Source organism: Engystomops pustulosus, chromosome 4 (genome assembly GCF_040894005.1).
Source record: "Engystomops pustulosus chromosome 4, aEngPut4.maternal, whole genome shotgun sequence".
In the NCBI taxonomy this organism is placed as follows: Eukaryota; Metazoa; Chordata; class Amphibia; order Anura; family Leptodactylidae; genus Engystomops; species Engystomops pustulosus.
Window position 1 is genome coordinate 199,649,656 of NC_092414.1, and position 21,882 is coordinate 199,671,537.

General features: G+C 44.8%; 2 protein-coding genes across 2 annotated transcripts; both read left to right on the top strand.

Annotated features, from left to right (window-relative positions):
- The first annotated feature begins 201 nt into the window (after window positions 1-201).
- LOC140128557 (olfactory receptor 5AR1-like) lies at window positions 202-1,155 on the top strand. The gene has a single exon (XM_072150255.1). The coding sequence runs from the start codon at window positions 202-204 to the stop codon at window positions 1,153-1,155; it is 954 nt and encodes a 317-aa protein (XP_072006356.1).
- A 2,382-nt stretch (window positions 1,156-3,537) lies between these two features.
- On the top strand, window positions 3,538-16,632 carry LOC140128558 (olfactory receptor 1L4-like). Its single transcript, XM_072150256.1, has 2 exons — window positions 3,538-3,600; window positions 15,682-16,632. Exons 1-2 carry the CDS (start codon window positions 3,538-3,540, stop codon window positions 16,630-16,632), a joined length of 1,014 nt encoding a protein of 337 aa, XP_072006357.1.
- The last annotated feature ends 5,250 nt before the right edge of the window (window positions 16,633-21,882 follow it).

Consider the following 21,882-nt stretch of genomic DNA (forward strand, 5'->3'; position numbering starts at 1 on the left):
CCTCCATTATATGGATACATCGGGAATCCGCCTGATGTATTCTCCCATCAGAGGGCAAAAATAAGATGTGAATGTAGTATAATATAGTCTTCTATAATAAAGCAGTTTACTTAATTTTTAGTGATAACAGAATTTAATTACTGGAGTTCAGAACCTCAGTATTAGAACCGGAGAGAGTTTAATACCATATAAATCCTGAAGATGAATGACTGTGATATCAGAGCGGTGACTGAATTCTCCCTGAGTCCATTCTCCACCTCCAGAATGAATGAAATTCTTATATTTTGGGGATTCTCGGTCATGTATCTGCTGGCAGTAGTGGGGAATATGATTATCGTTGCTCTGGTCTGTTCTGTGCCCCAACTCCACACTCCCATGTATTTCTTCTTGTGTAATCTCTCCTCTGTTGACATTGTCTATGTCTCCGCCATTTTACCCAAGATGTTGTCCATCATATTAGCAGAAGACAAGACCATCTCCTTCTATGGCTGCATGACCCAGTTGTCCTTCTTCGTAATCTGTGGTGATTCGGACATTTTCATTCTGACCTTCATGGCTTATGATCGCTATGTGGCCGTATGTTCTCCTCTACATTATACTCTGATTATAACTAGGAAAGTTTGTTGGATTTTAGTGACTTTCTACATGATATTAAGCTTTGCGAATGCTCTAATGTTCGCATCGATGACATCAACGTTATTATTCTGTGACTCTCCCAAGATTAACCATTTCTTCTGTGAGATAATACAATTAATAATCCTCTCATCCAGTGACACTGAGAATATGAAGATGATCCTCACGATAGAAGATTTCTGTTTCGTATCCTTGAGTTTTATGATCATTTTGATCTCATACACAAGAATCATCTACACAATTGTAAAGATTCCTTCCATTAAGGGGAAACGTAAGATTTTTTCTAGCTGCTCATCCCACATCATCACTGTCCTATTATTCTACGGACCAAGTATCTTCATGTATTTGAAACCTGAATCAGAACATTCGAATGAACAAGACAAAATCCTCTCCATGTTGTACGTGGCCGTGGTCCCGATGTTAAACCCGTTTGTCTATAGCCTGAGGAACAAAGAAGTTTTGGGAGCTGCTCGAAAAACAATCAACATTATGTGCAAAAAAATTCCAATTCAAAAAGTTTAACAAATGAAAATACAGGCGGTCCCCTACTTAAGGACACCCGACTTACTGACAACCCATAGTTACAGACGGACCCCTCTGCCCACTGTGATCTCTGGTGAAGCTCTCTAAATGCTTTACCATAGTTCCAGATTGCAATGATCAGCTGTAAGGTGTCTGTAATGAAGCTTTATTGATAATTCTTGGTCCAATTACAGCTAAAATTTTGAAACTCCAATTGTCACTGGGGCAAAAGAAAAAAATTTGTCTAGAACTTCAATTATAAAATATACAGTTTCGACTTACATACAAATTCAACTTAAGAACAAACCTCCAGAGCCTATCTTGTATGTAACCCGGGGACTGCCTGTACATACATATATGTATTGTATCTTATCCCATGGGTCATCAAAGTCGGAAATACTTTATGAACTAGGAACATAAATTCTAAATTAAGAGCTTGGTATCAAATTATTTTAGGGGCAGTGAATCTGAACAAGGGCCTAGCCTCACATGTCCACTCTTCTGTAAATGACTTCATAAACCAGGGTGTAAATAAAGATGTTTAGCTTGAAACCCCCCCAAAAAAATTTCCTTATACCCATTATTACATCTCATGATCCATGGATGCAGAATTATCACTCAAGTCCACAAAACTGAGCTCTATGGGCCACATTTATCACTTGTTTTTTCTGTTGTTTTTGCGCCTTTTCGTTTAGGCGCACCGTTTTTGCGCCATTTTTGCGATTAAACGTCAAATTAGCCGCGCAGCTAAAATAACCACCTTTCCCTCATCTATCGTTCAATTCCAGATGTTTTGCTGCGCCTAATGATATTCATCACGTGCGACTTTTGCATTTAGGCGCAAAAACGGGCGCAAAAACACTCCAGCCCGAAGGTGGCGTTATCTGAGAAGAAAGCACTGAGCCCCTTTGCAGAACAGCTTATTTCTAGCAGCAGAGCTCAGCCAGACACTGGTACATATAATAGATACATTAAATACATTACAGACAGGAGCTGCAGACTCTATTTACACTTCATCACCTTCTATTTACAAAATATTCTGCAAAACGCTGAGCTCACAGCAAGAGCAAGAGAAGTTTGCACAAGTTTGCAGAAGCTTGCAGAATTTTGCAGATACAACATACAAGTGTCCCCCATGTAATTCTGCAGAGTGTCTGAGGGGGATACTGTGCAGAATTACAGGGGTGCAGCAGGAGACCAGCACTGGGGGATCCCCTCCAGGAGAAGCCCCTGCTGAGGAGATCACTGGGTGCTGGGTGTCACACACCTGGGTGCTGCTGTGAGTGTTATCTCCATTCTGGGATGTGGGAGAAGCAGAGAGGAGCTTGTAGCAGGATCACATGTAAGTGCCCGAATCTAACATTGCGCCTAAACTGCGCCTAAACTGCGCCTAAACTGTGTTAAAGTAAAGTGATTAATAAGAGGCAGAAAATATACTTATCACAGATGGTTGTAGCTTGTGATAATTCTGGCAAAACAGTGCGCCCGAATTTAGGCGCAACTACTACACTTAGGCGCACAAAAGTGATAAATGTGGCCCTATGTTCTGTAAGTTGTGATAACAGCTTAGATACAGCAGATCACAGTATGGTAAATACTTCCATATTATAGGATGCATACCCAGCAAGAAGTGATTCCACTCAAGTAACAACCAATAACCAATGACTCTGAATGTAGAGAGAATGAAGTACGGTAATATGGAGTGAAAGGAGCATACCGAAGCCCTTACAGCTGCAAATTTCTCCATAGCCTCAGTTACTATTTTAATTCCCATCTGTGTTATTCTGAATTACAGTGATCACTTTTTGTTCTGTATTTTGGAGGTGTGGAGAGCATAAATATTCACTCTAGGATAGTGGTTTTTGCAAATCATAATTTTTAGGACTGTGCGACCTTTTGATCACTTTTTATTGATTTTTTAATCTTTTTCAAAATGGCAAAAAAAGTGCAGTTTTTGACTTTGGGCGCTATTTTCCGTTACGGGGTTAAATGCAGGGAAAAATTGTTATTATATTTTGATAGATCGGCATTTTCAGACGCGGTGATACCTAATGGGGGTCATTTACTAAGGGCCGATTTGCGTTTTCCTGATGTGTTACCCGAATATTTCCGATTTGCGCTGATTTTCCCTGTTTTGCCTCAGGATTTTGGCGCACGCGATTGGATTGTGGCGCATCGGCGCTGGCGTGCACACAGCGGAAATCGGGGGGCGTGGCCGAACGAAAAACCTGACGGATTCGGAAAAACCGCCGCATTTAAAAAAAAAAATTGGTTGCACGCGCCATACTTACATGCACCAGGAAGAGATCAGTGAACTCCGACGCAACTCGGCGGACCTCGGCGCAGCAGCGACACCTGGTGGACATCGGGCGCAGGACCTTCATGAATCGCCGGAAGACCCGAATGCTTGTCGGAGAAGCCGCTGCTAGAACACGAATGGACCGGGTAAGTAAATGTGCCCCAATGTGTTTATGATTTTTACTGTTTATTAAAATGTATATCAGTTCTATGGAAAGGGGGGTAATTTGAATTTTTAGGTTTTTTTATTATATTTTTTTTTACTTTTTTTATTTTTACTTTTAATATTTTTCAGACTCCCTAAGGTACTTCAACCCAAGGTTGTCTGATGTATCCTGTCATATACTGCCATACTACAGTATGGCAGTATATGGGGATTTTACTCCTCATTCATTACAATGTGCTGATAGCACATTGTAATGAATGGGTTAAAACGAGACAGCCTCGGGTCTTCGGAACACCCGAGGCTGTCATGTTAATGCATCGCGCTCCCCGATGCTGGCAGTGATCGGCAGCATCTCTAAAATCTGGGTCATTGTGTGCACCTCTGATATGCTGTTCTGTAAATTATATTATTGCATCTTTTTTTATTTTTATTTTTTTTCATGACATTTGAGACTTTTTAAACAAAAATGATTATTTTTATTCTATTTTTTTTCTTATTTTAATCAGATAAATACAGGCAGTCCCCAGGTTACGTACAAGATAGGTTCTTAAGGTTTGTACTTAAGTTGAATTTGTAAATCGGAACTGTATATTTTATAATTGTAACACTAGACCAAAATTTTTTTTTGTCCCAGTGACAATTGGATTTTCAACATTTTATAGCTGTAATTGGACCAAGGATTATCAATAAAGCTTCATTACAGACACCTTACAGCTGATCATTGCAGTCTGGGACTATAGTAACATCCAGAGAGCTTCACCAGAGGTCACAGTCTATAACTAGGGGTCATCTGTAAGTCACGTGTCCTTAAGTAGGGGACCGCCTGTAACTGAAAATGGGAAAAGACACTTTTTTAAAAATGTAACTGATTAACCCCTTTGTGTCTAAGCCATTATATAGCTTCAGGACCAAGCACAATTTTTAAAATCTGTTATGTGTCACTATTTGCAGTTATACATTTAGAATGGTTTATCATACCCAGGTGATTTTGAGATCTTTTTTTGTGACATGTTGTACTTAACGTTAGTGGTACATTTTGGTTGTTATGTTTTGCATTTATTTATTAAAAAGTGGGAAATTTGGTAAAAATTGTGAAACATTTTTTGATTTCTAAATGTTATTCCCATTGTACAGTAAATCTAACCACCAAAATTGGTTACTAATTAACATTTACCATAAATCTACTTTATGTTGGCATCGTTTTTTAAATGTTATAATATTTTATTTGGCCATTAGGTGACTTTCTAATAGAATAGCAATTTTTCAAATTTTCAAGAAAATGTAAGATTCAATGATTTTAGAGGTCATCTCATACTGAAAAGGGTTTTACAGGTTATATTTTGTGGAACTTCCCACAAATCATCCCATTTTTAAAACTGCACCCCTCAAACTGTTCAGAACATTCTTTAATAAGTTTGTTAACCCTTTCAGTCTCTCTTATTAATTGAAAGAAGACAGAGGTTCCATTTGGAATTTTAAAATTTTTACAATAAAGTTATTATTTAGCCCTAAAATACATATGTCCATGCAGGTTTAAAGGTAAAAACCTCTCTGATTTTGTTTGTGCAGTTTCTTCTTAAAATGGCAATAATCCCCATGTGGATGTAAACCGCTTTATGAGCCCACAATAAGGTAAAGAATAGAAGGAACGCCATTGAGCTTTTGGAGGGCAGATTAGGCGAAATTGTTTTTCAGGTGCCAGGACACATTTCAAAAGTTCCTGAGGTTTTCAAAAGGGTGAAAACCCCCAGAAATGACACCATTTTTGAAACTACACCCCTGAAAGAATTTATTTATAGATATGATCAGCCTTTTGACGCTATGGTATTTTTACAGTTTTTTGTTGAAATGTAGCGTGAAAAACATTTTTGTGACATTTTTCACAAATTCATCATTTCTAGGACAGATTTCTCAGATGCAGAGCATGAAAGTGAAGCAAATGGGTTTAGTTTTTATAGTGCTGTTTCTCCTGAGTTCAGAAATACCCCCAAAGTTGCATAAATATGTTCACGGGACTTATGGCAGGGCCTGGAAGTGATAGGACAATGCAAGGATTTTGAAGCTTTTACAGCTATTTCCCAATAGGTTTTGCAGGTCCCAGTTTGATTTACATTGGCCCTTATAGCCAGAAGTACCTCTGTGTTATATAAGACCACAGTAAATATTTTTTAAGGGGTTTTGTATATACGCTTGTATTGCTCTCTTGTTTTTTTGGAACAGATGTGCTGAATATCTGAAATATTGAAACACATTTTTTATCTAAAATGTCCACTTAGGACATAATTTTCATGCAACAGCATAAATGAGGAAAAATATACTCATTTATAATGTTATTTCTCCTGCTTTCATAAAAAAAACCTTTATATACTGCCTGGACACATGGCAGGGCCTGGAAGTGATAGAACACCACAAGGATTCTGATGCCTTCATTTACTTGGTATTCATCTAGGGGTATAATGGGGATTATGGAGGTGGAGGAGATTAGGGGTTCAGAGTATTCAAATTATTTTTAAAAAACGCTGACGGACGCTCACTGACTCTGACGGATGCTCACTGAATCTGGCAGACACTCACTGACGCTGGCAGACACTCACTGACGCTGGCGGATGCTCACTGAATCTGGCGGACGCTCACTGACGCTGGCGGACGCTCACTGACGCTGGCGGACGCTCACTGACGCTGATGGACGCTCACTGACGCTGGCAGACACTCACTGACTCTGGCGGATGCTCACTGACACTGATGGACGCTCACTGACTCTAGCGGACGCTCACTGACTCTGGCGGACGCTCACTGATGCTGATGGACGCTCACTGACTCTGGCGGATGCTCACTGACTCTGGCGGACGCTCACTGACGCTGACGGACGCTCACTGACGCTGGCAGACGCTCACTGACGCTGACGGACGCTCACTGACGCTCACTGACTCTGGCGGACGCTCACTGACGCTGGTGTACGCTCACCGACGCTGGCGGACGCTCACTGACGCTGGCAGACACTCACTGACTCTGGCAGACGCTCACTGACTCTGGCAGATGCTCACTGACTCTGGCAGACGCTCACTGACGCTGGCAGATGCTCACTGACGCTGGCAGACGCTCACTGACTCTGGCGGACGCTCACTGACGCTGATGGACGCTCACTGACTCTGGCGGACGCTCACTGACTCTGGCGGACGCTCACTGACGCTGATGGACGCTCACTGACGCTGGCAGACGCTCACTGACGCTGACGGACGCTCACTGACTCTGGCGGACACTCACTGACGCTGATGGACGCTCACTGACTCTGGCGGACGCTCACTGACTCTGGCGGACGCTCACTGACGCTGATGGACGCTCACTGACGCTGGCGGATGCTCACCGACGCTGGCGGACGCTCACCGACGCTGGCGGACGCTCACTGACGCTGGCGGACACTCACTGACTCTGGCGGACGCTCACTGACTCTGGCGGACGCTCACTGACTCTGGCTGACGCTCACTGACTCTGGCTGACGCTCACTGACGCTGACGGACTATCACTGACGCTGGCTGACGCTCACTGACGCTGGCTGACGCTCACTGACGCTGGCGGACGCTCACTGACGCTGGCGGATGCTCACTGACGCTGGCTGACGCTGGCGGACGCTCACTGACGCTGGCTGACGCTCACTGACGCTGGCTGACGCTGGCTGACGCTCACTGACGCTGGCTGACGCTCACTGACTCTGGCTGACGCTCACTGACTCTGGCTGACGCTCACTGACGCTGACGGACTATCACTGATGCTGGCTGACGCTCACTGACGCTGGCAGATGCTCACTGACGCTGGCGGACGCTCACTGACGCTGGTGGACGCTCACTGACGCTCACTGACTCTGGCTGACGCTCACTGACGCTGGCAGATGCTCACTGACGCTGGCGGACGCTCACTGACGCTGGTGGATGCTCACTGACGCTGGCTGACGCTCACTGACTCTGGCTGACGCTCACTGACTCTGGCGGACGCTCACTGACTCTGGCGGACGCTCACTGATGCTGGCTGATGCTCACTGACGCTGACGGATGCTCACTGAATCTGGCAGACACTCACTGACGCTGGCAGACACTCACTGACGCTGGCGGATGCTCACTGAATCTGGCGGACGCTCACTGACGCTGGCGGACGCTCACTGACGCTGGCGGATGCTCACTGACGCTGATGGACGCTCACTGACGCTGGCAGACACTCACTGACTCTGGCGGACGCTCACTGACACTGATGGACGCTCACTGACTCTAGCGGACGCTCACTGACTCTGGCGGACGCTCACTGATGCTGATGGACGCTCACTGACTCTGGCGGATGCTCACTGACTCTGGCGGACGCTCACTGACGCTGATGGACGCTCACTGACGCTGGCAGACGCTCACTGACGCTGACGGACGCTCACTGACTCTGGCGGACACTCACTGACGCTGATGGACGCTCACTGACTCTGGCAGACGCTCACTGACGCTGGCAGACGCTCACTGACTCTGGCGGACGCTCACTGACGCTGATGGACGCTCACTGACTCTGGCGGACGCTCACTGACTCTGGCGGACGCTCACTGACGCTGATGGACGCTCACTGACGCTGGCAGACGCTCACTGACGCTGACGGACGCTCACTGACTCTGGCGGACACTCACTGACGCTGATGGACGCTCACTGACTCTGGCGGACGCTCACTGACTCTGGCGGACGCTCACTGACGCTGATGGACGCTCACTGACGCTGGCAGACGCTCACTGACGCTGGCGGACACTCACTGACTCTGGCAGACGCTCACTGACTCTGGCAGACGCTCACTGACGCTGGCAGACGCTCACCGACGCTGGCGGACGCTCACCGACGCTGGCGGACGCTCACTGACGCTGGCGGACACTCACTGACTCTGGCAGACGCTCACTGACTCTGGCAGACGCTCACTGACTCTGGCAGACGCTCACTGACTCTGGCTGACGCTCACTGACTCTGGCTGACGCTCACTGACGCTGACGGACTATCACTGACGCTGGCTGACGCTCACTGACGCTGGCTGACGCTCACTGACGCTGGCGGACGCTCACTGACGCTGGCGGATGCTCACTGACGCTGGCTGACGCTGGCGGACGCTCACTGACGCTGGCTGACGCTCACTGACGCTGGCTGACGCTGGCTGACGCTCACTGACGCTGGCTGACGCTCACTGACTCTGGCTGACGCTCACTGACTCTGGCTGACGCTCACTGACGCTGACGGACTATCACTGATGCTGGCTGACGCTCACTGACGCTGGCAGATGCTCACTGACGCTGGCGGACGCTCACTGACGCTGGTGGACGCTCACTGACGCTGGCGGACGCTCACTGACGCTCACTGACGCTGGCAGATGCTCACTGACGCTGGCGGACGCTCACTGACGCTGGTGGACGCTCACTGACGCTGGCTGACGCTCACTGACGCTCACTGACTCTGGCTGACGCTCACTGACTCTGGCGGACGCTCACTGACTCTGGCGGACGCTCACTGATGCTGGCTGATGCTCACTGATGCTGGCTGATGCTCACTGACGCTGACGGACGCTCACTGACTCTGGCAGACGCTCACTGACTCTGGCGGACGCTCACTGACGGATGCTCACTGACGCTGGTGGAAGCTCACTGACGCTGGCTGATGCTCACTGACGCTGGCTGACGCTCACTGACGCTGGCTGACGCTCACTGACGCTCACTGACTCTGGCTGACGCTCACTGACTCTGGCGGACGCTCACTGACTCTGGCGGACGCTCACTGATGCTGGCTGATGCTCACTGACGCTGACGGACGCTCACTGACTCTGGCAGACGCTCACTGACTCTGGCGGACGCTCACTGACGGACGCTCACTGACGCTGGTGGAAGCTCACTGACGCTGGCTGATGCTCACTGACGCTGGCTGACGCTCACTGACTCTGGCTGACGCTCACTGACGCTGACGGACTATCACTGATGCTGGCTGACGCTCACTGACGCTGGCAGATGCTCACTGACGCTGACGGAAGCTCACTGACGCTGGTGGATGCTCACTGACGCTGGCGGACACACACTGACTCTGACGGACGCTCAGAGCGATTGCCGGCAAGGGAGCGCTACACTTTGTGTCACTGTTACCCGTTCTGACATAACTCTACGTCAAGATGTGGGAAAGACCCGCATCCTATGATGTAGAGTCATGTCAAGGTGCGGGAAGGGGTTAATCTATGTGTCATCACGATTACGCCAATACCCCATTTATATGGCTTTTTTATGGTTAACTTGTTTTGCAGAATATAGAACTCAGTTTGTGAGAAATTTGCTTGTTTGTTTGTCATGTAACAATGGGCATAACATTTAACATTTTTTCATTTACAGAGCTGTTTTAGAGCATATTTTTTGCGGGACAAGAAGTACTTTTTCTTGGCATTATGTCGGGGTAAATGTTACTTTTTGAATACTTTTTATGCGCTTTTTAAGAGGTCAGATGTGAAAATTTCATAATTTTTGCACGTTTTTTTACGCTGTTCACCGTACGGGTTCAGTGCCAATTTAATTTTATTGTACGGGTTGTAACGGACGTTGTGATGCCCAATATGTTGTGTTTTTCTGGTGATTTTCACTTTTTTTATGTTTTATTGGATTATTGCACTTCAAGGGACTTTTATTCTTTTTTAATAATTTTTTTTAATTGCACTTTTTTTTTAAACTTCTTTTTACTGTTTTATTTTGTACCAGGGTGGGACATGAACAAGTGATCATTTGATCACTTGTTCATTGTAATATACTGCAGTACTAATGTATTGTAGCATATTACATAGTCAGCCTATGCATTCTGCTGACATCAGCACTGTTAGATCGTAATGATCCTAAAAGGCTTCTAGTGAAGGCAGCCCTGGGGTCCTTATTGGGCCTCAGGGTTGCCATGGCATCAATCGGCACCTCTGTGCCATGCACGGAGGGTGGCGATCGTCGCAGTGATTCATTATAGACGCTGCAGTCACAATGACCATGGCGTCAATAGGGTTAAACAGGTGGGATCGCGATAGTCGCGATCTCGGCTGTTACTGCAGGATCCCGGCTTTTGAGCCTGGGTGATCGCCATCACCTGATACTACGTCAAGAGTCTGAGCTGCAGAGTAGCCTGCATAATGGTATCTAGTGCTTGCAGGATAACAGAGGGGAAGAGGACACAGGTTTGGTTAGTGAAAAGAGGGTGTGGAAGAGAGTGAAAGTTAGTTGTTTGGTGTCACGGGTGCTCCCAAGGACCCATATCTCGGGTCACGGGATCACTCGTGCCCCTCTCTGTGTGCCTTTCCCTATTCCAGCTCCGGCGGTCGTACAGGGCGCGTTCCCAACTCCGCGAATGTGCCGGTTCTCAAAGATTTAAAGGGCCAGCGCACCGTCAATTGGTGTTGGCCCTTCCCAGAATTCTTTATTACCCAGCCTCTCCCTGCACACCCTGCCGGATCTTTGTGCCCTTTAGCCATTGAGAAAGCTTGTCTTATGCTAGTATTCTGATTTCCGGTTGTGACCCTGGTTCCATTATTGACTTTGCTCTTGTTCTGCCTGCCTTGACCTTGTTACGTCCCCGACTCTGATCCCGTGCTACCCGTCCTGACCACCTGCCTGTCCTCAACTATGATTCTGCTCAACGTCTTTGTACCTTGCCTTGGCTGGCACCATGGACAAAGCCCCACCTGTGGAACAACCTGGTGATACCACACCGCAGCAAGTCCAACCCGCTTTGCAGCGGGCTCTGGTGAAAACCGGATACCACTTAGGTTCCGGTCCCAGGTGTCGGCTTACGTCATCATCTGCGGTGGTCCAGTGGGTCCACTACCCCTGGAGCCTGACATTTGGCCTGCCAGAAAAATTTTAATAGCATCTTTGAAGCTTTGGTAGAGTCAGTGCAGCTTCAGAGAAATCCTGGAGATATGAGTTGGTGGACACTTCTTCCTCCATGACTTCACCATACAGGGTGAAGTGTAGGAGGGAAGAGGATCAATGGAGCTAAAAGCGGAAAATCCTGAAGGTGTGGAACTCAAAAGAAGGGAAGGTGAGAGAGGGTACTGGTGGAAAGTGCATTAGGGAGAAAGCAGTATCCGTGCATCTCCTCCCTGCCTATTAGGTCTGATGGAGTGAGAGAAATGTAAGCCATCATGGGACAAAGTAGCAGGGGAGGCAGTGTCAACATGTAAGCTCCACATTTCAGTAATGGCCAGCCGGTCCAAATACAGCCGGTCCAAAAACGGGTCATGAACAGATTCCAACTTATTTTACGCAGAGTAGATGTTCCAGATGGCACATTTGGAAGTTGCTATAGGAGAAGGAGAAGAAGGGATTCACAGAATATTAATGAGGAGAATGTTGGAATTTGAAGGGGTTAGGAGAGAAATTACCTACCTAGTAGGAGGATACTAGGCAGAGAAAAGAGATTGTTATGTGATTTATGAGATGGAATTTTTGTTTCAAAGAAGAACAAGATGAGTTTGGGTGGTTAGATATACTACAGAGTGTATGAGAGGTGTACAGAGATACAGAGGGGATAGATGGATGGAAGATTAGGAGAAGAACAGTTAATGTAAGCACATGAACTGCTGCAGAACCTCAAAACACACAACTCAGCTGCTGCAGAACATCATAATAATTACAACCACAACACATTACATTCTAAAGTGAAAATCTCTATAGGGACATGATGTATTGCCTCTGTGGCCACTAGGCTACGAAAACTACGGAGTAGGGTACCCTCCCTTTCCTAGGGGGCCCAGAGGTTCTTGGTAACGCCACAACTTAGAGTGCTGTTGGGTTGTATTTTTTGGGAAGATATTTGTACTGCACTTGTAAGAGCAGGGGCAAACGTGAACTTTGAGGGAAAGAAAAAGGGTCTGGCAACTACAAACCTGCGTTAGAGCTACAATAGCTCCATCCCAGTTACAATCTTGCTGCATACAGTTTCTCTTAAATGTAACAGAAGTCCATATTGAAAGGGCTCATGATAGAAAGCTCATGATAGAAAGTTCTCAAGTTTTAACCCCCTACTTTACACCTGATTTCAGCATGGGTTTAAGACACAGCATGGAGAACCCACTTACTAAAACAATAACCCTACACATTACTACTGGATGGGGCAGAGGGGGCACCATTCTATAGCTCACCTCAGGCAGCGCAGAGTTAAGGGTCATCTCTGTGTATAACAGACTCTGTGATGCAGAAAATGCACCAAACTCTGGCACTGTATGCAGGAAATGGAATTGCAACCTTAGCCCCATGGACACGACCGTATAAAAACAGCCTTATATACTGGCCCCATGCATTCCAATGGGTAATACGGCCAACCATGTACAAGGCCCTATGGTCCACTGTACCGTACCGTAAGTGAGCCATATAAAAATAAAGAGCATGTCGTATTTTAAAAAGTATTTTCATTCCGTGCGGCCCATAGAAGTCAATGGGAACGTATAAAATATGAGCTAAATATGTGCTGTATATGGCTGTGCACTATATGTATGCGCATATATATTTGCAGTATCCAGAACCAGTGGGAAATGCAATCTGTCAGCCAGCCAATAGTCAGCCATTCATCATCTTCCAGCCTATTGTACTTTATACGGATACGGTATGGATACGGTGTCATACGTTGCTATACTATTTCAATATATCCTGTACTTACGGCCAGAATACAGCCATATATACAGAAAAGAAAAGACTGTACGGTCATGTGCATGAGGCCTTAAAGGGGTTTTCCCACAAAAGAAAACTCTCACATTTCAATCCCCTAGTGATGTTAACACAATAAAGATTTTATCCCCTTACTTTACAATTTACTCAGTTTTATTGATGTTTTAGCTCCTAACACTCCCTAGACTGCTCAGTGTAAAATCCCAGGGTGTGGGCGGGGCCTCTCTTAGCAGACACATGACTGTATTATCCATCTAGGTCTGTGGGGTGACAAGGTGGTTTGATTAGGTACAGGGTTTGATCAGGGTACAGGGTTTATATGCACTTTCATCTGGCTTCTGACATTGTACTAACACACTGACCCATAGAGATGAGACAGATCAGAGATGATGAGATGCCTATTGCACACACAGCTCTGCTACATCTCACAGATATGTGGCTCCCTCTCCCTTCCCCGGATCACTTATCTTCTTATAGCTTGTATTTTGCAGCCTCTCTCTCTGCTCACCATCTCCCGGCAGGATGTTTTCAGAGTCTCTGAGCTCCGTGCAGGGGGCGGGGCTACAGCCACACAGCAGAGAGACACAGAAATCTCATCTGCACGATCTCACACAAAAATCCAAGATGGCCACCACCCGACCCTAAGTGAGAAGTTACAGGGTCACGTCTAGGGGCAACTGAAATTGTGTACAGTAGGACTGATAGAGACAGGTTGGACTTATATCTGTGAAATGCTGTATTTTTGTTAATAACAGTGAATTAGAGAATGTGTTATTTTGTTATGCTGAGTACATATAAGAAAATTGTCTTGTGGGAATATCCCTTTAACGTGACCATTCCTTAATCATTACTATACTTGATTCAGTTATTCAAAGCATTCCGAGCCTTAAAGGTGTAAATCATATTCTTGCTACCACAATAAACATCTCAAGAAAACATGGGTATCATTATCTAAATGAGGAGTAATCAAGGAAGATGTACAGGATAGGACAGGTCACTGGAGACACACATCTCCAGAGCTCAGTAGATGAGAGGACCTCATTAGTGAGTGGTCTATGGGATAAACCGGACTCGTCTTATTATTCTCTAAATACATAAATATGTGTGACTAGGCTCTATATGCATTTGCCAAAGATCAATTCTACTTTGAGATTCAAATCCATTTAGAGATGTAAAAGATTCACACAAATATTACCAAAGGTAAGAGGAGCTCCAGAAACCTCATGTCAACCTCACTGTAATATCTAGATGGATTGGATTCTTAAATGAAACCTACCATTTGATTTCATGCATTACGAACCAAACATACCTTGAGAATGCGATAGCTTCACTGATGCAGAAACATTTCTTGTTTAATCCCTAAACTGAGTGGTTTTGCTGAAAAAACAATAATGACATTCATGACTTTGGGAAAGCTGGATTGCATGATTCTTGCGGTACATAAACAAATTACACAAGCTGTCTGCACTGTCTGGTGCAGTGATTGATTACTTCTGTCTGTCAGTGATTACATCATTCTTCTGAGCAGTGTAACAAGAGAAGCGAAGAGCCAGGCAAAGGAGTGACAGAGACCCATTATCCTAAATTTTATAATTGTTTTTTCAGCAAAACCACTCAGTTCAGTGATTAAACAAGATATGTTTCTGCATCGATGTGGCAACAGCATTCTCAAGGTATTTTTGCTTCATAATGCATCAAATCAAATGGTAGGTTTTCTTTAAGTAAAGGACACTTTAGGCCAAGTAAGGCTCATTTCACACTACCGTTACTTCCCTCCTTTCCTTAAATCCGTTAAAAAAGTGAAGAACGGTGGTATAACCTATCACTTAGAAATCCCATTGACATCAATGTAGATTTTATGTCATCCATTATGTTCCATTTAGGCAGGGATCCGTTATCATAGTTTCATAGTTTATACGGTTGAAAAAAGACACTTGTCCATCAAGTTCAACCAAGGAAGGGTAGGGATTGGATGAGGAAGGGATTTAGGAGAAACAATTCTATATAACATAACCATCAATGTTATGTAGCTTCTTGAAGCTCTCTGCTGTCCCTGCTGTGACCAGCGCCTGAGGCAGGCTATTCCACAGATTCACAGTTCTCATAGTTCCCATGCGTTTTTTGGATGGACAAAATGATGGAGGCTGCAGGACTTTTCCTCCGTCTGAAACAAACGCATGGATAACGGATCCATGACAAAACTGACCATAACAGGTGACATAAAATTTACATTGATGTCAATGGGATTTTGAATGTTAAACCTCCGTAAAACCTCCCTTTTTTAACTGATGGTGTGAATTTAGCTTAAGAAGATAAGAGAAGACGCTGCTGCTTTTTATCAATTGTATATGGTTTATGTCCAATGTATTTCCATTTCCAGGTTTCCCACATCCCAATGTTACAAAACAGAACCGACACAGTTGAATTTCTCATTGTTGGGTTCTCCGATGTCCCAGATTTACAAATTCCCCTCTTTTTCTTTTTCCTATTGGTCTATCTGCTGACAATAACAGGGAACCTGATCCTCATTCTTCTGATTTCTTCTAGCCCTTCACTAAAAACACCAATGTACTTCTTCCTGTGTAACCTCTCGTCTCTGGACATTGTCTACACCACCGTCACCTCTCCCAAGTTGATCCATATATTTGCCACCCACAATGGAAGGGTCAGCTTTGTTCGGTGTATGACACAACTCTTCTTCTTTATTGCTTTCTGGAATACCGAATATTTCCTCCTGACAGTGATGTCTTATGACCGGTATGTGGCCATCTGTAAACCCCTACATTACACCATGATCATGAACCAGAGACTGTGTAGAGCCGCCGCCGTAGCCACCTGGATCGGTGGGATGTTGGGTTCCATCTCTCCAACTATGGTCACAGCTGGGGCATCTTATAATTCACCCAGTGTCCTCAATCATTTCTTTTGTGATCTCAAAGCCTTAGAGAAAGTAGCTATCGGTGATACTACAAATATACGGACTGTGCTTCTAGTCCAAGGCACTCTACTAGTCATGACTGCCTTCATTCTCACGCTGGTCTCCTATATCTACATCATTTCTACTATTCTGAAGATTCCGTCTAGAACGGGAAAGTACAAGGCCTTCTCCACCTGTGCGTCGCACTTGACCGTTGTCACTTGTTTCTATGTTTTAATGTTCGACTTGTATTTACGACCCAAATCGACTGTATCACTGAATAGGGGGAAAGTGTTGACCATCCTATTCGTATATATTATTCCTCTGTTAAACCCTGTGGTGTATAGTTTTAGGAATAAAGATGTAAAGCAGGCAACAAAGAAATTGTATAAAACTGTGAGGTCAATGCGTTAGGAAGCGATCATTACATTTACAAAATGGGATACAGGCAGTCCCCGGGTTACGTACAAGATCGGTTCTTTAGGTTTTGTTCTTAAGTTGAATTTGTATGTAAGTCGGATCTGTATATTTTATAATTGTAGCTGTAGCCAAAAAAAATTTTTTTCCCAGTGACAATTGGATTTTTGAAATTTTTGGCTGTAATTGGACCAAGGATTATCAATAAAACGTGATTACAGACGCCTTACAGCTGATTATTGCAGTCTGGGACTAAAGGAAGGCATCCAGAGAGTCACAGTGGGGAGAGAGGGTCTGTCTGTAACTAGGAGTTGTCTGTAAGTCGTGTGTTCTTAAGTAGGGGACCGCCTGTATATGTAACAGATTACGTGTCTTATACGTCCAGGCAGTTCTGAGGCTTCAAGGAAAATGTTTCATTCATTAGAGGTTTGTGGATTGAAAGGTAAGTCCAAGGCTTATTGTGCTGCCCGATGCTTAATAGTGGCCACACTAATGTATGGCACTTGGGAGGTATACAGTGTTGCACTATATGTATGGCACTTCTGGGGAGGTATATAGTGTTGCACTATAATATGTATGGCACTTCTGGGGAGGTATATAGTGTTGCACTATGATATGTATGGCACTTCTGGGGAGGTATATAGTGTTGCACTATGATATGTATGATACTGCTGGGGAGGTATATAGTGTTGCACTATGATATGTATGGCACTTCTGGGGAGGTATATAGTGTTGCACTATATGTATGGTACTTCTGGGGAGGTATATAGTGTTGCACTATAATATGTATGGCACTTCTGGGGAGGTATATAGTGTTGGACTATAATATGTATGGCACTTCTGGGGAGGTATATAGTGTTGCACTATGATATGTATGGCACTGCTGGGGAGGTATATAGTGTTGGACTATAATATGTATGGCACTTCTGGGGAGGTATATAGTGTTGCACTATAATATGTATGGCACTTCTGGGGAGGTATATAGTGTTGCACCATTGATATGTATGGCACTGCTGGGGAGGTATATAGTGTTGGACTATTATATGTATGGCACTTCTGGGGAGGTATATAGTGTTGCACTATGATATGTATGACACTGCTGGGAAGGTATATAGTGTTGCACTATGATATGTATGGCACTGCTGGGGAGGTATATAGTGTTGTACTATGATATGTATGACACTGCTGGGGAGGTATATAGTGTTGCACTATGATATGTATGACACTGCTGGGGAGGTATATAGTGTTGCACTATGATATGTATAGTACTGCTGGGGAGGTATATAGTGTTGTACTATGATATGTATGACACTGCTGGGGAGGTATATAGTGTTGCACTATGATATGTATGACACTGCTGGGGAGGTATATAGTGTTGCACTATGATATGTATAGTACTGCTGGGGAGGTATATAGTGTTGCACTATGATATGTATGGCACTTCTGGGGAGGTATATAGTGTTGGACTATTATATGTATGGCACTTCTGGGGAGGTATATAGTGTTGCACTATGATATGTATGGCACTGCTGGGGAGGTATATAGTGTTGGACTATTATATGTATGGCACTTCTGGGGAGGTATATAGTGTTGCACTATGATATGTATGGCACTTCTGGGGAGGTATATAGTGTTGCACTATGATATGTATGGCACTGCTGGGAAGGTATATAATGTTGCACTATGATATGTACGGCACTTCTGGGGAGGTATATAGTGTTGCACTATGATATGTATGGCACTTATGGGGAGGTATATTATGTTGCACTATGATATGTATGGCACTGCTGGGAAGGTATATAATGTTGCACTATGATATGTATGGCACTTCTGGGGAGGTATATTATGTTGCACTATGATATGTATGGCAATGCTGGGGAGGTATATAGTGTTGCACTATGATATGTATGGCACTTCTGGGGAGGTATATTATGTTGCACTATGATATGTATGGCAATGCTGGGGAGGTATATAGTGTTGCACTATGATATGTATGGCACTTCTGGGGAGGTATATTATGTTGCACTATGATATGTATGGCAATGCTGGGGAGGTGTATAGTATTGCACTGTGGTATGTATGGCACTGTTGGGGAGGTATGTTGTGCTGTAATGTTATTTGTTTGACGCTACAGGGGAGGAATTTTCATGCTGCATGGTTTTAATTGTTGCTTCAGTGGAGGTATTGGGGGGCCCGAATAGTACATCTCCAGTGTGAGCACTACGGGTTCATGTTGTCAATACAAAGAGAGATTTCCAGTATCTCACATTTTCCCCATGGATGGACCTACTACCTGGATATGTGCGATCATCACAAGATGAGCAGCTTTTCAAGACAATGTAGTTTAGTGATGTGATGTTCTGTGTAAGGACACCCAGTGGTTATGTTGCACATTGCAACCTAATAATATTAATCTTTATTTATTTAACCTGTCAACCTGTAAAAAAAATGTGTTAGCCTGTGATATTTTGTTTTAAAGAGGGTAATTTTTCAGGGGTTGCCCCCCGTATCAGACTCCGGATTCCAATTAATGCATTTGGGCCAGAAGTGACGAGGGGTGGGGGACCATCTCAGGCAATCAGTGGAATTCTCAGACCCAGGGCCGGCGATAGGCCCGGGCAAAGTGGGCAATCGCCAAGGGCCCCATCACCAAAAGCCACTGGATTCTCTCTGGAGGATTGGAGCATGGAGTCTTTTCTCTGCGGTGTCTAAATAGAAGAAGACTCTGGTGATCAGCAGATGCATTTAGCTGCCTCTCTCCACAAGTTCCACATACACAGAAAGTGCCAGAGTAATAGACAGGACGAAGGGGAAGGGAGGTGTGGAGGGAAAATGTGGCTGTACTGTGCCTCCAGCTGCCATTGAGTCCCCTACGACTGTTGCTGAGCTTCTTTACAAGTAAGTGAGCAGTGGAATATATATGGTGACATGTGTTGTATATGTGTATTGCCATGTGTACTGTATATGGACATGTGTAATGTATATGGATACTGTATAGTCATACACTGTATTATGTATATATGCATATGTCTGGATATGTACATACATGTAATAGTGTCGTGAGGGGTATCATGTGACTTCCTCTTCCACAAGCCATCCTGTAATTTCCCTGTCGCTGCGGGACGTCGTTCAGTCCAGCACAGGATGAATCCTGCACTACTGCCTGCGCTGGACTTAACGCTTTACCACTGCTTACAGGACAGATGTTCAGCCCGGGAGAGAGGAGCAGGGAGCTCTGCTCACCCCTCCCCTCTCCATAGAGAATTGAGCAGCCAGCAGCTTCCTCGGTAAAGATGTGGTGAGACGTGTGCTCACGGCACTGTGACTGGGTGCCATAGACATCTTTGGGGTCCGATATCTGCTCGCAAATTACACAGCCTGATATCAGCCCTCCTAACATGCGTGTGTAAGGGGCCATACATGGTAATATATGGGCTGCAGAAAAATCTGTATCAAGCTGCTTAGATTTTTGGGTGCATGTTTTAGCAGATTTCCTTGTATGTGCGGTGCTAGATATTATTACTGCATATTCCTGGTACACCCCATTCTAAATCGATCGTAATTAGAATTTCGGGCACCACTTAGTCTAAATCCGGCCCTGCTCAGACCACAGAACATCACTTCCTTTTACATCACAAGTCACGTTCCGCGATTGGAACGTTGGGCCAACTGAATTCCACGCTGAAGATATGAAATGACATTCGTAACATACAGTTTCTTTTTGATTCAATATCCCAGCCCGAGCCCCACTGTTGGGTTCTGTAGTACAGGCGGTCCCCTACTTAAGGACACCCGACTTACATACAACCCATAGTTACAGACGGACCCCTCTGACCTCTGGTGAAGCTTTCTGAATGCTTTACTATAGTCCCAGACTGCAATGATCAGCTGTAAGGTGTCTGTAATGAAGCTTTATTGATAATCCTTGGTTCCATTACAGCAAAAAATGTTTAAACTCCAATTGTCACAGGGGCCAAATTTTTTTTGTCTGGTTCTACAATTATAAAATATACAGTTTGGACTTACATACAAATTCAACTTAAGAACAAACCTCCGGACCCTATCTTGTACGTAACCCCGGGACTGCCTGTATTCATTAAAAGGGTTGACCATTTTTTGCCTTTCCTGCCATAATAATAATCCCTGAATGTTTATCAAGTGATTCAGCAGTCCTCCTACTTACTTTAGTGCTGTTTGAAGACTCTCTGTGATTCTTTGTTTACATGTGTGAGCTCTGATGAAAAGGAGGAGCTGTAGTAGGAGTGATGTGACTCATCCTGGTCCCCTCCCCTCTTCTGGTCTCTGTCAGTAAGGATGAACTGGGGGAGAGGGAGAGAGGCACAGTGGGTGACGCCATTAGGACAGACTGAAGGCTTCAGAAACAGGAAGTTGTGTACATGTACAGGTACATGGACATGCAGAGACAAGTCTAAAGAGATTTATTGAAAAGTGGCCAGTCGCTTTAAATTAGTTTCACGAAGACTAACCTAATTTCAGCCAAGAGAAGTCTAGATAAATTTGTATTCTTATATAAAAGAAAACTATTCTACTATTTAACCGTTTGCTGACCGCTGAATGGATTAATATACTGTATCTCCATGAACTTTGCAAAATCCTGATCTCTGTGTATAAAGACATGGAGACCACCATATTACTCCCATCTGTGGGAGCTGTAGAGGTCTGGTCTATTATGTGTAATTGGCGTCTGGGTAATCGTCTCTTTTTTTTCTTATTTCAGGATAACACTTGGGGCTTTGGAGCCAATTACTTGTCTGGTGTCTGGGTCTCCAGTTGCACGATTCATCTCCCCAGGAGAGGGAGGGGTTTATCCACAGGAGCCTATCCACATGCAGTACTGTAATATGGACACTAGATGTCACTACATACACAGACAACAGATCTATGATGTGTCTGACAGTACAAAGCTCAGAACCATATGACACTATGGGGGTGCTCTATACCTCCACACCCCGCATACTGCCCCCCTTAGTTTCCTTCACATTATAATACTCCAGGTTATTAATTAAGGGGATGTCTGAAAGTTTAAAAAGATGGCGGCTTTTTTCCAAAAACAGCTCCACCCCTGACCATAGGTAGTGTGCGGTATTGCACCTAAGCTCCATTCAGCTCTATACAGCTGAGCTGCAATACCAGCACAGACCATGGTCAGGTGTGGCGCTGTTAAAAGAAAGCAGACATGTTTTCCGACCTCTGGAGAACCCCTTTAAGGGAAAGCTCAGCCCCATA

What these genes read in the sequence shown, in the direction of transcription:
- LOC140128557 (XM_072150255.1), top strand. Translation starts at nt 202, where the DNA reads ATGAATGACTGTGATATCAGAGCGGTGACTGAATTCTCCCTGAGTCCA.
- LOC140128558 (XM_072150256.1), top strand. Translation starts at nt 3,538, where the DNA reads ATGAATCGCCGGAAGACCCGAATGCTTGTCGGAGAAGCCGCTGCTAGA. An exon ending in CTAGAACACGAATGGACCGG is followed by an intron (nt 3,601 to 15,681) that starts GTAAGTAAATGT and finishes TTCCATTTCCAG; the next exon opens with GTTTCCCACATCCCAATGTT.